The sequence below is a fragment of the Heterocephalus glaber genome, unplaced genomic scaffold (genome assembly GCF_053883595.1).
Source record: "Heterocephalus glaber isolate CG9 unplaced genomic scaffold, H.glaber_assembly_v1.0 deba00001472, whole genome shotgun sequence".
In the NCBI taxonomy this organism is placed as follows: Eukaryota; Metazoa; Chordata; class Mammalia; order Rodentia; family Bathyergidae; genus Heterocephalus; species Heterocephalus glaber.
This window is the reverse complement of record NW_028258315.1, coordinates 69,152,136-69,169,556: the sequence shown is the minus strand read 5'-3', so window position 1 is coordinate 69,169,556 and position 17,421 is coordinate 69,152,136. Positions and strand designations below refer to the sequence as shown.

Here is a 17,421-nt window from a genome sequence, read left to right as displayed (position 1 = left end):
GCCTTCTTCTCCTCCCCCTTCTAGCAGCCGTCTGAGCAAGCCACCAAGCCCTACGACTCAAAGGGCAGCAGCAAAGTACAACCTCAATGCCACCTGACTAATACTGGAAATGAGACCCTCAGGCTCCATGAAGACCCAGCAGACTGAATTTTGCATTTTAGGGGGGAGGGGGTACCGAGGATTGAACTCAGGACCTTGCGCTTGCAAGACAGACGGGAGTACCACTGAGCTGAATCCCTGGCTGAATTTTACATTTTAACCAGATGCCCAAGTGACTCATAAACATTTGAAAGTTGGAGACCCTCTTCCACACATCACTCTTTTTTATTTTTTGGTACCAGGGATTGAACTTGGGTCTTTGCTCTTGCAAGGCAGGCAGCATAGCCACTGAGCTAAATCCCCGGCCCATCCACACATCACTCTTAAAAGACACCAACCTGAGCCAGACCCTGGCCCTGTCACTCCCAGTCACTGCCAGGCCGTATGACCCACCAGGGGCAGGGATGCTCCCTGGCCTTACTGAAGATGGAGATGAAAGGTTCCCTTGTGGGAGTTGCTCTGCCCATTCACGTTACTCCACATTTGCTGCCACTGAAGCACAGGCTTTGATTCCAAATGGGTGCACATAACATGAGCACATAGAAGGTCTATATCCCCATAATCCCTCAACTGCTGATTCCAGAGCCAGAAAACCAAGAATCTGTAGGCTGCACCTCCCCCCAACTTTGAGACAGTCTCGGTACATAGTTCAAGCTGGCCTTGAACTCACTAGGTAGCCCACGCTGGCCTCAAACTCAGCAATCCTCCTGCCTCAGCCTCCCAAGTTGTAGGTTCCATTCTTCGGCATGTCACCCCCCCCCCCCCCCCCGTACTCATGTCAGAGTTGTTATAAGCCAACAGTCTCCACACCTCACTCCCAGTTCTTACCAAGGGTCCTGTGGGCTCAGCTTTCCTCTGGACTAGGAAAGCTCCTGTGATGTTGCTGTCTGAAAATTACCGGAGAGAGAAGAAAGGTCAGTCATGGGAACATCGAGAAGTAATGAGCCCCTCGTGGGACATGAGCCTGCAGCCCTGCTATGGTCTGAATGTTTGTGTCTCCCCAAAATTTGTAAGTTGGAACCTGATTCCCAGTGTGAGAGTAGTAAGTGGTGGGAAGTGACTGGGTTATGAGGACTCCACCACCATGAATGGGATTTAGTGTCCTTACGAAACAGGCTCAGGGAAACCCTTGCTCCTCCACATGAAGGTGCAGAAGGAAAGTGCGTCTCTGAAGCAGGGAACAGGCCCACCTTGGTCTTGGACTTTCCAGCCTCTAGCACTGTGAGCAGTAAGTCACTGTTGTTTATAAATTAGCCCACTGGTATTCTGCTGTAATAGCCCAAACAAACCAAGACAGGTCCCCTGCCCCTTTTCACGGGTCCAAGGGACTGGGAAACCCCTGAAGTAGCTCCAGAGTGGACCCAGACCATCCGAAGGATGTGTGGGAACCACAGAACATTGTTTCCTCTCTGAAAAGTCCCCATGGACTCCCCTAGCTGTATCCCTCTGGCATTCACTGCACAGGTCTGGTTTGTTCAGATGTATTTCTTCAGGGCCTCGGCCAGCCTCAGCCGTGTGCTTACACTTTACCTGGCAGCTGGCTGACTTAACGCTCCCTGCAGGACTGGCCTGCCCTGAACACACTTCTCTGCAGCCTCCACTGCCATGCAAAATAATGCCACAAATATGTGCCAGCCAAGAAACAATCAAGAAAGAGCAGGTGCCCTAATTGTGTTTATCCCTGAATAATGGAGCATACTCTAAATTCTCACTTGTACACCATCAGCCATTCCAGACCACCTACTCTCAACTTTCTGAAATATTCCACCAGAATGATGTGTGTTGTCTTGCCTCCCATGAATTCTATGTTCCTTCCTCTTCTAAAAAGTGAAGGAATTTCCCCACAGAGAGCCAATGGGCTGCCTCATGTCAGGGAAAGAGCAAAGGTTGAGTGTCCACATACACAGAGCAGGGGACACCCTGACTCACATGCCAAGATCACCTTCCCATGGCAAGCATGGCAGGGTGGAAGCAACGCCAGCCATGGCTCTCCATTAACACCTTGCCTGAGGTTCGCCTTTGGTGTCTGTATAAAGCCAGTTTTGGGGAGAGAATGCTGTCCTAGAAAGAACAGAGTTTTGTTCACCGCATGCCTGTAGTTCTCGTTATTAAGCATGAGGTGGCATTCAGATCTTTAAACATTGTTCTGTTCTCATGAGCCTCTTCTCAGTAGCTGCCCATGCTCCTCAGCAGGCAATGTCCCTCCCTCTGTCACACAAGTGACAGATGCTGGCTGCTGGAGGTCAACCCACCTGCTGCAGGTATACTGGCCTTGCAATGGTCTATCCTTCAACCCTGATAGGAACAGGCACTGTCCCCTCACACAAATCACACTTACAACAGACTCAGGATAATCTTTGATTTGCTCCTCCTGACAGAAAAATACTGAGCTTTTTCACCACAACGGTGGGAGGCAGCCAAAGCAGGAGGAAGTCAGCAGCCACTTCCTCTGCAGCTCAGTGTGGAGCAGATATCTCACTGAACACTCTGAGCCATGGACCATGTCCCTAGAGACACTGAGCTTACTTAACATCAGTTCTTCTCCAGTCATACAGAAGAACATCTATAAAAATGCAACTTCGCCACAGTGGCTCATGCTTACAATTCCTGCTACTGGGAAGGCTAAGGCAGAAAGATCACAAGTCAAGGCCAGCCTAGGTAACTTAGCAAGATCCAGTCTCAAAACAGAATAAAAAGGCCTGGGGATATAGTTCAGTGGTAGAGCCCTTGCCTTGCACAGTCCATGGGTTTGATCCCTAGTACCGCAAAAGGAAAAAAAAAGGAAAGAAAGAAGTGACGTCAGTCTAATTCCCACATTTCTACATTTCTGTCTCTGGCAGGTCCCTCTCAAGAGAGGGCAAGTGCGGGATGTGTGATATGCTTGAAGTGGCTTATGCCTCACCAGGGAATGGCAGGGTTCTTGTGCTACTTGCAGAGCTGTGTTTTCGTTATTTCTTTTTTTTGGGTAATTTTTATCTTGAAATAATTTCAATCTCATAGAAAATTGTAAGAGCAGCACAAAGAACTCTCCAGTTTTTCACCAGGATTCCCCAGTTGTTGGCACATTAGTATATTTATTTTATCAGTTTCTCTTTCTACACAAAAATATAACTTTTTTTCCCTGAGCTGGGTGAGACTAAGCTGCAGACATGAGGTCCCTTTGCTCCTAAATACCTCAATGTGCATTCGCACAGAGCAAGGACGCCCTTTAAAAACCACAATAACCATTCTAAAGATCAGAACATTAACATTGATAAAATAGTTTCATCTACAAGCTCCATTTCAAGATTGTATTGTCTCAATAATGACCCCATGGCAAAAACAAAACAGAACAAAGGAAACCTGGGCCTCAGATCCTAATTAGGATCCTGTTCTGCATTTACCTGTCATGCTCTAACCTAAATTAAGAGTGACACTTTGAGCTACACTGCCTGTTCATCGAGAGCTTTCATGCCGAACCTCTGCAGCAAACAAATCACAGCACTCCTGAGTATAGCAAGGCAATTTCTGTAGCATGTGGCAACCACCTCCAGCTCTCTCGGCTCAGAAGGTTCTGATTTATGCAGGTGTCAGGTAAGTTTCCTGCACTGAGGGCTGACAGGCTGTGACATCAGCCAGTGGTTGATTTCACTTAACTCACTTAGCCACAATGCAGCCCTGAGCATCCTGCCAAGATTTGAGGACCCAGAGAGCAGGGAAGGGCAGACAGCAGCAGAGCTGGCCCTAGACAGAGAGGCTCAGGGAAAGGGCCTAAATAAAGGCAGAGCTTCTCCCAGCCAGCATTTGCCATCCCCTCGCTCATCCCCCTTGAGAGAGCATATTCTAGAGTCCAGGCAAACTCTATCAGTGATAAAATGAAGCTACTCTTGAAGCGCTTGTCCTCCAGGCTGAAGTAAGATGATTCACATCTGAGGTGGACAATTATTCTATTTTACCTGTTACTCAATGCTACAATTTGGCTCGTAAATGTCCTCCAGAAGAGCTGGGTGCAGTGGCACAGGCCTGTAATCCCAGCACTTGAGAGGCTGAGGCAGGAGCATCACTGTGAGTTCGAGGCCAGCCTGGGCTACATAGTGAGTTCAAGGATAGCCCAATCTACATAGCGAGACCCTGTCTCAAAACACCAAAAAACCCCCCAAAAGTCCCCCAGAGGCCCATATGTTAGAGGCTTGGTTCCAAGCATGGCACTACTGGGAAGTGGTGGAACTTTTAAGAGGTTTAAGGTCACTGTGACACTGCCTTGAAGGGGACTGTGAGACCCCAGTCTTTTGTTCTCTTTAGATTCCTGGCCCTAATGTACCACCTTACCTTGGGGCCCAAAAGCAACAGGGCAACTAACTATGGACTGAAGCCTCCAAAAGTGTAAGAGAAAATAAACTGGGCTGGGGATGTAGCTCGGCAGCACAGCACGTGCCTGGCAAGCCCAAAGTCCTGAGTTTGATCTCCTCTTTTTTTAAGCTGAAGATCTCAAGTATTTGTTACAGTCACACAAAGCTTACTGGCACACTTCATAAAGGAAAATTTGAGAAATGTCATCCACACTGCCTCTTAAAACAACAGCTGCTCCCCAATCGACTAAATGAGCCAAAAGCCAATGTGAAGCTGTGCTTTCTGCTATGACCAACACTGACCTACTCCAAAGTCCACTGTAGCATAGAGGCCCTGCAGGGTCCCACACTGCAGAAATTCTTGTTTCGCCCCATCAGTGGTGAACAGAAGCACACTCTCCCCCAGATGGTAACGGAAGCGCTTCTGCAGGAAACGCAGGTAGTCATAATCACAGGTATAGTAGGAGCCATACTCATTTTCAACCTGTGAATGTAAAAAAAGGAAGAAGAAATTAGGAGATGCCATTCTAGTGTAGCCATTCTAGTGCAATATTTGTGGTGGAAAATATCTGAGTACCTGCTTAGACAAAAAGGCTTCATGTATTCACACAACTAATTTTCCAAAAAGCAACTCAGTATAAAAGCTCACCTTCTACTAACCCTCCCTCCCCTACTGCCTATCTGCAGGAAAAAGAAAACTAAAATTCCAGATTGGTTTTGGGATGGTAGTGATATTCTCTCCTGTATTATACTGTCTCCTATAATAGATACTTTAAACATTACAAAGATAATACCTTTCCATGGTAGAAATATTAGAAAATAAGAGAAAAACAAAAAGACAATGGAAAAATCATCTGCTGACTCCACTGTTCATAGATAATCATTGTAAAGATTTTAGTACATGGCCTTCCAGATTTATACACACGAAACACATGGTGTCTTTTCTCAAAACTGGTATCATATAATTTGCACCATTTATAACTGCTTTCTTCTCCTTAATATATTCCATAAAACAGCCAAGACAGTAAGAAGGGTGAATGCTGGACATGATGGACCACTGTCTCTTTGATTTCCTGCTATCAAACATCAGGGCAGTCCCGGTTTGTGCTCCTTTAACAACACTGTTTGTGCTCAACACCATCAGTGCTTCTAAACCAACTTCCCTCTACCCTCCCCAGGAGACACTGGGCAATGTCTAGAAACATTCAGGATTGCCACGACTAGAGGAGGGGGTGGCATCCGTGGCATCCCGTGGGTAAGGCCTGTAGATGCTGCTGAAGATCTTAACCTGCACAGAGCAGTCCCACAGTAAAGAGTGACCAAAATGGCAACAGGGGGACAGCATCTCCAGGCAGTGAAAACTAACTTTTTTGTTTTTTGAGACGAGGTCTTGCTCTGTAGTACAGGCTGCCTTGAACTCACTATGTAGCCTAGGTTGTCCTCAAACTCATGGTGATTCTCCTGCCTCAGCCTCCCAAGTGCTGGAATTACAAGCATGTGCCACCACGCCCAGCTGAAAACTGATTCTTATGGGATAAAAAAATTATTTTCTTCATATATAAAGCATATGTGTGTGTGTGTGTGTGTGTGTGTGTCTGTGTGTACACTATCCCAGGTATTAAAATTTTATGGATGGGGAAGAATAGGCAATGAGAAAAAAAGTTTGGGGCTGGGGATTTAGCTCAGTGGTTCCGGTGCCTGCCTCACAAGCGCAAGGTCCCAAGTTTGATCCCCAGTACCAAAAAAAAAAAGAAAAAAAGTTTTGGCCACTGGGTTCCATCTTACATGGTGGCCTGCCCTCATGCTGCAGGGTATACTTCTTTTCCTACTTTTACTTGGCCCAAACTCATTCTGATGAGCCTGTTTTTTTTTTCCTACCTTTAACAACAACAACAAAGTTGAAAGGGGTTACACTAAAGGAAAAGGGGAAAAAAAATATCCCTCAAGCAACAAAATGAACTTCAGCTCTACCTGACACACTGAAGAATCTTAGAAATATAAGGTTGAATGAAAGAAGCACAACCCTAAAAACTACATATGGTATAATGCTCTATAGACAATTTGAAAGCAGTCAAACTACAAAGTCTGAGTACACACAGATGTGGTAAAACAATAAAACAAAGCAAGGTGCTGATGGTCGTCAAAGTAGTGAGTGGGAGGGAACGGTATGATCAATAAGGACCCAGGGGATGGGCCAGGGATTTAGCTCAGTGGTTCTGGCGCTGAGTTCGATCTCCAGTACCAAAAAAACAAGAAGGACTCGGGAGCTGCTAGTGAGCTGGCCAGATGCTGCTTCCCACCCTGGGATGGTGGTTATGTGGGGATTCAATGTAACGACTCATTATACTGTGCTTCCATGTGTGTGTGCATGTGCCATCTCTCACAATTTTACAAATGTTTACAAAATTATCCAATCATATAATTTCAACCGGTAAAAAATATAAATTTTGTAGGCCCAGGGATTCAGCTCAGTGGCACTGCGCCTGCCTCACAAGTGCAAGGTCCTTGATCCCCAGTACAACAAAAAAATGAAAAATAAAAAAAAATAAATAAATACATATATGTATAAATACATAATATATATGTATAAATTTTGTGATCCTGGGAAAACATGGTTTGCAAACATAAGCATGAGAAAGCGTGAGCTCCGAGGAAAGAGGTGCTAGCTGGAGTGCTGGAGGCAGGAGAGTCAAGAAAGCTTCCCCTTGTCACGCGGAACACGCCGAATCAGCTCACTGCAGACAGGCAGGTCTGCGCACACCCTACTGAGGGTGTGGGCGCAGAACACACCGGATCAGCCTGTGCCCCGGCAACAATCCACTGGACACCCCCCCCCCCCGCCGCCCCGCTCCTCTGTACAGCCACCTGGTTCCACACTACAAAGATGCAGAGGACACCAGACCACCAGACCACGGTACTGAGTCCCGCCACTCCCGGCCCAGAGGTAGGGGCTTCTGAGCCGCCATCCCACTGCTCCTGGTCCAGAGGAAGGGGCTTCCCGGCCACCATCCCTCCCACGGCTCCCAGCCCACAGGAAAGGGCTTTTGGGCCACCATCCCTACAGCTGCTCCCAGCCCGTCCCACCTCTTCCAGCTCAGAGGAGGTAATCTGTGCAGGGGCCAACAGCCTCCTCCCAGTCGAAATGAGAAAACACGTAAATAAGTCTCAAAACCAGACTTCCAGATCACCTACAGCAACCCCAAAGGGAAATGAGATGGAATACTCTGATACTCAACCACCTGGACCCACTGAACTAGCAACAAAAGGGGATCTGGAAAAAATGAAATCAGAAATAATTTCTCAGATAACAGGAGAAATTGTGCCCCTAGTGCAAGACATGATTAATAAATCTAGAGAGAAGCTCAGGAACATGACGGAATCCCAACATAAGAAACAAATGGAATCCATAAAACAGATGCAAATAGATTTCCAGGACATGAAAAACTCCATTGAAAGTGTATACAGCAGAATGAGCCAATGTGAGGACAGAATTTCAGATATAGAAGATAAGACTGCAATTAGTGACCAGGAAAAGAAAAATGGCTTCAAAATTATAAGGGAACATGAGAAATCAATCCAGCAGCTGCTAGATGATGCAAAAAAGAATAACATAAGACTGATTGGGCTCAATGAAGAAACAGGAGAGAGTGCAGATGACATAAAAAAATCTCTTCTCAGAAATAATGGCAGAAACCTTCCCAAGCAGGGGAAAAGAACTTGACATACAGATAAGTGAGGCATATAGGACTTCAAATATCCTTGATAAAAAAAAATCTACACATAGGTATATAATAGTTAGGATTCCAGAAATCCAACAGAAGAACAAAATTCTACAAGCAGTCAGAGAAAAGAAACAAATCACATACAAAGGAAAGCCCATCAGGATCACAGCAGACTTCTCAATGCAAACCCTCAAGGCAAGAAGAGCTGGGAGTGACATATTCCAAGCTCTGAAAGAAAACAGCCTCCAACCCAGATTGATGTACCCTGCAAAACTATCTTTCAAAATGGATGGAGAAATAAGATACATTCATGACAAAGAGCACCTTACGAACTTCATGAATACCAAACCAGCATGCCAAAGAATTTTACACAATATCCTAGGAACAGATATGGAAGATCACAACCCCAAGAAGCAAAGCAGAATGAACCCATCTGGCACAATAAGAAATTAAATGTAAAGAGGGAGGACCCAACAAAAAGAAAAAGTCATGACAATGACAAGTCAATATGTTTCAGTTATAAAAATCAACATTAATGGTCTCAATTCACCAATCAAAAGAAATAGACTGGCACAATGGGTCAAGAAGCAAAATCCAACAATATGCTGCATACAAGAAACACACTTAATTTAAAAGAAAACTCACAGACTGAAAGTTAAAGGGTGGAAAACAATACTCCATGCGACAGGAAACCAAAAAAAAGCAGGAGTAGCTATCCTCTTTGAAGATCAAGTAGATTTCAAACCAACACTGATTAAGAGAGATGAAGAAGGACACTACATCCTTGTAAAGGGAAGAATCCAAGAGGAAGAGATGACAATCATAAATATCTATGCACCAAACACTAGTGCATCCAACTATACAAAACAAATACTAACGGACATGAAAAGTCATATATGCACTAATACAATTGTAGTAGGGGACCTCAACACCCCACTGTCACAAATAGATAGATCAACTAGACAAAAAATAAGTAATGAAATACTAGAACTCAATAGAACTCTTTAATGAACTTAACAGATATTTACAGAGTCTTCCACCCCACAAAATCAGAATACACATTCTTCTCAGCTGCACATGGGTCATTCTCCAAAATAGACCACATACTCACACATAGAACATGTTTAAGTAAGTGCAAAGGAATTGAAGTTATCCCTTGTATATTATCAGACCATAGTGCGATGAAATTGGAGATCCATAGCAAAAGAAACTCAAAAAATTTCATAAACACGTGGAAATTGAACAACACACTTCTGAATAACCAATAGGTCACAGAGGAAATTAAAGAAGAAATCAGACAGTTCCTTCAATTAAATGACAAGGACAATACAACATATTGGAATCCATGGGACACAATGAAAGCAGTCTCATGAGGGAAATTCATAGCAGTGAATATGCATATTAGGAAAACAGAACAAGCCCAATTAAACAACCTGATGCTGAACCTCAAGCTTCTAGAAAAAGAAGACCAGGACAACCCCAGAGCTCATAGAAGGGAGGAAATTATAAAGATCAGAGGAGAAATCAATGCAATGGAGACTAAGAGAACAATACAAAAAAATCAATGGAGCCAAGAGTTGGTTCTTTGAAAGAATCAACAAAATTGACAAACCCTTAGCCAAACTTATCAGAAAAAGGAAAGAAAAGGCCCAAATCCATGCAATTAGGAATGAAAAGGGTGGAATTACAACAGACCCAGCAGAAACTCAGAGGATCATCAATACCTACTTCCAGAACCTATATGCCAATAAGATGGACAACACAGAAGAAATGGACAGATTCCTAGATACATATGAATTAACCAAAGTTGAATGAAGAAGACCTAAAAATTCTGAACAACCCAATATGAACCAATGAAATTGAAAACATAATTAAAAACTTATCAACTAAGAAAAGCCCAGGCCCTGATGGCTTCACTGCTGAATTCTACAAGACATTTAGAGAGGAACTGCTGCCACTACTGTTTAAACTCTTCAATGAAGTTGAAAGGGAAGCAATACTCCCTAATTCATTCCTGGAAGCAAGCATCACCTTGATCCCCAAAGCAGAGAAAGACCCAACCGAAAAGGAGAACTATAGGTCAATCTCACTAATGAACATAGATGCAAAAATCCTTAATGAGATACTGGCAAACAGAATGCAGAAGATCATCAAGAAGATCATACACTCTGATCAAGTGGGATTCATCCCAGGGATGCAGGGATGGTTCAATATACGCAAATCAATCAATGTAATACACTATATCAATAGAGCCAAGGACAAAAACCATATGATTATCTCCATAGATGCAGAAAAAGCATTTGACAAAATCCAACATGCATTTATGATAAAAACCCTACAAAAAACTGGAATAGATGGTCTCTACCTCAAACTGATAAAAGTCATCTATGAAAAACCAACAGCCAATATCATACTAAATGGTCAAAACCTGAAATCCTTCACACTAACATCAGGAACAAGACAAGGATGTCCACTATCACCACTCTTGTTCAATATAATTCTGGAAACATTAGACACGGCAATTAGACAAGAGAAAGAAATAAAAGGAATAAAGATAGGAAATGAAGAAGTCAAATTGTCATTATTTGCAGGTGACATGATTCTCTATCTAGAAGACCCCAAGAACTACACCAAAAGTCTTCTAGACTTAATAATCAAATTCAGTCAAGTAGCTGGTTACAAGGTCAACACACAAAAATCAATAGCTTTCCTCTACATGAATGATAGACTCACTGAGAGAGAAATAGGGCAAATAATTCCTTTCACAATAGCATCCAAAAAACTGAAATACCTAGGAATCAACCTCACGAAAGAAATCAAAGACCTCTTCTCTGAAAACTATGGCACTCTGAAAAGAGAGATTGAAGATGATATCAGAAAATGGACAGACATCCCCTGATCCTGGGTAGGAGGGATTAATAGAGTGAAAATGGCCATACTTCCAAAACTGCTATATAGATTTAATGCAATTCCAATTAAGATCCCAGCAGCATACTTCATGGACCTTGAGAAAACAATCCAAAAATTCATTTGGAACAAGAAGAGACCCAGAATAGCAAAAGCAATTCTAGGTAACAGAGACATGGCAGGGGGTATCACAATCTCCAACCTGCAACTATACTACAAAGCTACTGTGATAAAAACAGCATGGTACTGGCAAAGAAACAGACCTGAGAACCAGTGGAACAGATCAGAAGATGCAGAAACAACGCCAGACACACTCAGCCATCTCATCTTTGATAAAGAAGCCAAACACCCTCACTGGAGGAAAGATAGCCTCTTTAATAAATGGTGCTGGAAAAACTGGGCTTCAACTTGCCAAAGATTAAAACTACACCTATATCTCTCACCATGCACTAAACTAAAATCAAAATGAATTAGATCTAAATATTAAAATAGAAACTCTGAACCAGTTGGAACAGAGGTCAGGTAGAAATCTTGAAGACATCAGTGTAGGAAAAGATTTTATAAACAAAACCTCAGTTGCCCGTGAACTAGCACAAACAAGCAACAAGCGGGATCTCTTCTTATTAAAAAGCTTCTGCACAGCAAGAGAAACCACCAGCAGTGTGAAGAGACAACCCACAATGTGGGAAAAATCTTCACCTGCTCTTCCTCAGATAAAGGTCTACTATCTCGAATCTATAAAGAACTTAAAAAGATCAGACCTCCCAAATTTAAAGACCCAATCCGGAAGTGGGCATCTGAAATGAACAGACATTTCTCAGACAAAGAAGTAGAAATAGCAAATAAATACATGAAAAAATGTTCAACATCACTGGTCATTTGAGAGATGCAAATGAAAACAATGCTGAGATTCCATCTCACTCCAGAAGGAATGGCTACTATCATGAAATCAACCAAGAACAAATGCTGGAGGGGCTGTGGGGAAAGAGGAACCCTGTTCCACTGCTGTGGGAGTGCAGATTGGTGCAACCACTGTGGAAATCAGTATGGAGGTACCTAAAAGAACTAGTACTGGAAGTCCCACTTGACCCCGCTATTCCACTGCTAGGGATCTTCCCCAAAGAATTAAAAGAATCATACCACAGTGATATATATGTGCCTATATTCATAGCAGCACAGTTTGTGATAGCTAAAACTTGGAAACAGCCCAAATGCCCATCAACTGGAGACTGGATAAAGAAAATGTGGCTTTTTAATAAAATGGAGTACTACTCAGCCATAAAAAATGAGAAATTAGAGACATTTATAGCTAAGTGGATGCACATTGAGGCGATACTCTTAAGTGAAATAAATAGGACACACATGTATAAATACCAAATAGTTTCTGGTATGAGAAACTGAAAGTGTAAATAAGGACTAAAATGTATAATAGGTAATGTGAAATAGGAAGAAAAGGGGCAAAGGGGAAGGAAGTGGGAGGGGTAGTGGAAAGGATAGAAGGGAATGGGATTAATATGAGAAAATGGAAAAATAGGAACAAAATCTTTGTACATAGGGAGGAATGGAGGGATTGAAGGGAGGGCTGGGCAAGGGTGAAAAATAAGAACCAAGAGAGATTATGTAAAGGTGCAAATTTCCAATGATGAATGTTATTCTATTGTATACCTAAAATGTACCAATGATTAGAATGAATAATCGATAATGCAAAATAGGAAGAAAAGGTCCAAAGGGGTAAGGGTAGTGGGAGGGGCAGGGGAAAGGAAAGAAGGGAAAGGAAAAATGATGAGAAATGGAAAAAATGGAAATAAAGTCTTTGTAAATAGGGAAGGGTGGAGGGTGTGAAGGGAGGGCTAGGAATGGGGAAAAAATAAGAACCAAGATGCATCATGTAAAGGTACAATTCCCAATGAGAAAAGTAATTGTGTTGTATACCTAAAATGTACCAATAAAACAATTTAACAAAAAAAAAACTTCAAAAAAAAAAAAAAAGAAAAAAAAGAAAGCTTCTCCTTCCGAGGCCGAGACTGAGGTCGTTTTGGAAAGACAGCACCTAGCTGGGGAAGGGGAAAGGGGTTGGGCCCATGAGCACAGCTAGAGGGTCGGGATATGAATGGTGAATGATGAAAAGGAACTAAATGCCATTGTTATCACTTGGACTTGAAATGTTGCCCAAAAGTCCATATGTTAAAGGCTTGGGCCAGCCTGTGACGCTGCTGAAGTTAGGTCATCAGGGATATGACCCTGAAGGAGAGACTGAGCCCCCAGCCCCCTCCTCTCTCTCTTCCAGCCATCAGGAAGTACACAGGCTCCTCCACCTGCTCCCACCCACTGTACTGTGCCCACCATGGGCCCAAAGCAGCCGACTGAAAGTTCTCAAACTGCAAGCCAAAATGTCTTTCCTCCTTGTAAGCTGATTTTCACAGGCATTTTGTCACAATGATAGAAAGTTGGCTAACACAGCCATTGTCATTTGTTGAGGGGGGGGTACCAGGGATCATACCTTGGTCCTTGCGCTTGCAAGGCAAGTGGCAGAACCACTGAGCTAAATTCCCGGCCCCTGCCATTGTCATTATTATCTGCACAGTCCTGCCTCCCAGATGGCTTTATGAATGACCATTTTCTCAGAAAGCACTTCAGCAATACTTTCATAAGTTCAAGACACAGAACAGACTATAGCAAACATCCCCAGTACCATGCTCTTTGGTGGCCACAAAGCCATCCTGAAAGAGGAGCTATTGGCTGTTCACAGGGAGTAGAAAATCCCTTGGCTGATTTTCTCTGATACTTTGATAAGTGCCATGAATATTCCTTTCGAAATAATTGAGTTCAGTGTTAAGAAAAGCTTTGCAAATACTAGCAAGGTTCTTTTCTCCATCTTTTCATAAGAGTTACTTAAATCACTGTGTCTCCCTTTGTCACTGGCTGCCGAGGTCAGAGCTGACTTTAAGGATCAATTCTAGCAGCTAGGTGAGCTCATAGCCTCCGCACTGGGGCTCTTTTCTGCCCATCCTCATATCCCAACCGAACCCAACCCAACCCTGATTTTCTTCCCATAATCTCACTTTTTTTCAAGCCTTACTCATCTATTATTGTCATTGTACTCTATACCTTAAAATAAACAGGCTTATAATACATGGATACACATAATTTTGTTAGGTTTTTAAATTTTTGTCCAATTTGTTTTTATTTTTGGCTCTGGGAACTGAACCCAGGGCCTCATACATGCAGAGCACCGCTCTACCCCTAGCTGCACCCCTAATCCCTGGATAGGCTGGGGAGAGGGAGCACCAGCGGGAGTAGAAGGAGGGGGAGAAAGAGATAGAGAGGGAGAAGGGAGAGGAGGAAAATGGGGAGAGAGAGCAAAGGAGAGAGAAGATACATTTGCAAAACAGCTTAGGGTCAGAGGCCCCAATTGTCCACATGCAAATCTGAGCTCTGCCACTTCCTATCCATGCAACTTCACCTGTAAAATGTTTTCTCATGTGTAAGACGCTAACAGTGCCTACTTCACTGGGCTATTATGAGGGCTGAATTGATACACGAACACTGTTGTACAGTACCCACTTCTACTAAGCACTTGGAAAGCTAACAGGAGGACAATGCTCAAGTCTTGTATCTTTGCCAATTAGAGAAGGAAAAAAAAACCCCAAGATGTGTGAAGACCGGGTGAGGGTAGGGAAATGACACACAAATGGAAAATATGGAAACACAAATGGAAATGTGGGCTTGCAAGACCCACAGAAAAAGTCACAGTGAGATTCGGATTCAGAGGAATCTGATTTTCCTAGAACAGATTAACAAACTTTTTCAAAAAGGGCCAGCTGGTAACTAATCTATGCTTCAGGACCACCACTTTTGGGAATCTGTCTCAGCTACTTAAACTGGGTACTGTTACTGCAAAGCAGTGCTAAGTGATATACAAACAAATGGAGTGGCCATGTTCCAATACGTCTTTATTGATAAAAATAAGTAGCAGGTCAGTCCAGGTCCATGAGTCGCAGTCTGCAGGTCTTTGTCGTGATCAGTTATCTGGTTACTCCTACACATGCAGACTTCCACAGTGCTCTTCTGAGGCTCCTTACCTCATAATGAATACTTCACTAACTGGACAAAGTAAAGCTGCAGGTGGAACTAATTCTCACCTTGGGTGTTATCAATAGGTGTTGTTTGTGGCATTACTAATTTTTGGTACAAACTGAGATAACATCTCCTTGTGCACACCACTGTGGGTAGCACTGGCTTGGCTAATCCCTCCAGAAAAGAAACACTGGCGCATCTAACTACATCATAAAGACAAATAAAGGAGCCAGTCTCGCTTCTTGCATCTGGAAAACAACATATCCTCAGACAAGGATGCGAGGCTTCTGGACTGAGTGGCTTTCACCTGGACTAAAGAGGCAGAGCTCCTTGGAACCTCCTCAGATGCCCTGGGCACCCAGAGGAAACACCAACTCCATGAGCTAGGTATCCTTTTCCGCCTCCTGACGTGGATTAAGACAGAGATAGAAACCTGCTTGCACAGGAATCTTTATATACAGAAACACCATCTCCCCCCAATCCTCTGCTTCTTTTTTCTTTTTTTTGAGACAGGGTCATGTAGTTCAGCTTGGCCTTGAAGTCACTAGGTAGCCCAACCTGGCCTCAATCTCATGGCAATCCTCTTGCCTCAGCCTCCCAAGTGCTGGGATTATAGGAGTGAGTCACCACATCCAGCTTCTCTGGTTCTTTCTTAACCAACTCAGTCGCCTCTACTCAACTTCAGAACCATGTGGTGAGAGTGTGATATGTACTCATGTATGTGTGACCTCTTGGCTGCCAGGCTGACGTGATCTCAAGAGCTTGGAGGCACTGGTCAGAGAAAAAAGATTAACTTCCACATGTTCTTCCCAAAGGGAGCCACCCACTGGGATTCTGAGAGTCTGCAGAGCCAAGTCAGTCACGGGGACGGTGTCTGGACAGAGGGAGTGTGGTGTAAACTGCGTTTCCAGAGACAAGCAGGACAGCCATAAAATATGATGCATGGGGCTGGGGATTTAGCTCAGTGGTTCCAGCGCCTGCCTCGCAAGCGCAAAGTCCCAAGTTCGAACCCTGGTACCCCCCCCCAAAAAAATGATGCACAAAGAACTTCTACTGATATGAAAAATGCCCTTGACAGAGGAATGAAGTGAAAAAACCCACACTAGAAATTGGTCACGCAGTATAAACTTACTAAGAAAGAAAAAAAAGGGCACAGAAAATTTTTCAAAGAAACTCCTCAAATGGGAAGAGTTTTGCAACAGGCTCCTGAAGTTTGAGTGAGTTGGGGTTTTTTTTTCTACTTTCTTTTATTTTCTATACTTGTTGATTTAGTAAACAAAGGGAAAAGTGATCAGGTGGGGTGGACATATGGAGGACGGCAGAATCGCCTGGCAGGATCCACAGCGAGGGTAAAGTCATCTGAGGTCCAGGACGGACAGGAGAAGACATGCCCTCAAGACGGTCCTCGTTAGTCCTCTGCAGGGTTCATATTTGACAACGTCATAACACGTGTGTGTGTGTGTGTGTGTGTGTGTGTGTGTAGTTTCCCTAGCCACAGGAAAGCTGTGAGCACACACTGAAAGTGACTCAAGAAGTAGGAAAAAGGGCAGCTAAAACTGGGGTTTCAGGCTGGGGAAGCACCCTCATATGTGTAAAGCCCTGGGTTTGATCCTGAGTACCAAAAAAAATGAAAGAAAAAAATGAGGTTTTCACCTGAGACAAAAAGGAGTGGAGTGCAGACATGTCCAAGAGTCAAACTTACTACCTTCATACAGAAGATGTGGCTCCCTCCGCTTAACCAGTACGGACCCCAGATGAATACAACACAGACTTCATCTACATTTCCCTGTGAGCAGTCAGCCAGCTCCACTCCAGGGGACATCTCCTTCCACCCTAGGCTCACAGTGCAGATCTGGCCCTCTCCCTCTCATTCCACCTATACCCAAGGGGCAATGACCTCCCCACAAACGGTCCACAGCACTGTCCACAAGAAGGAAACCTGGCCTGTGCTCCCTTAGGGAGGGCCCCACTTCATTCCCGGGATGTCCTAGGATGGAGCCAGTTTTTGTTAACTTTATCCATTTCAATAAAAACATCCTTGGCATAATGTCCAATGAACAAGCTTTTATGTTTCTCCTATGTAATTTTACAAACACCAAAAATTGTTGAAGACAAGTGTCCCGGCTTTTCACATGGATAATAAATGCACTCCACGATACCAATCTTTACAGAGCCAAAACACATGGAAGGAAAGAGGAGACAGGAAGTAGGAGAGAAAGCCCCAATTCACCACATCCTCTTTCTATTCCAGGAGTAACTGCCTGCCTGAGCAGTGCAGATACAAAGCA

At 43.7% G+C, this 17,421-nt stretch overlaps 1 protein-coding gene across 5 annotated transcripts in view; it reads right to left on the bottom strand.

Moving 5' to 3' along the window:
* Window positions 1-17,421, bottom strand: part of Glb1 (galactosidase beta 1) — a 144,389-nt gene that overhangs the window by 86,584 nt on the left and 40,384 nt on the right. For all 5 annotated transcript variants that reach the window (XR_015439519.1, XR_015439520.1, XM_021238708.2 and 2 more), the window contains exons 6-7: window positions 4,731-4,911; window positions 928-986 (exon numbers count right to left, since the gene is read on the bottom strand). Coding sequence is in view for 3 of the 5 variants with exons in the window: in XM_021238708.2 (XP_021094367.1) it covers window positions 928-986; window positions 4,731-4,911 (240 nt within the window). In the remaining 2 variants the exon portion in view is untranslated. The remainder of the gene's footprint in view (window positions 1-927; window positions 987-4,730; window positions 4,912-17,421) is intronic.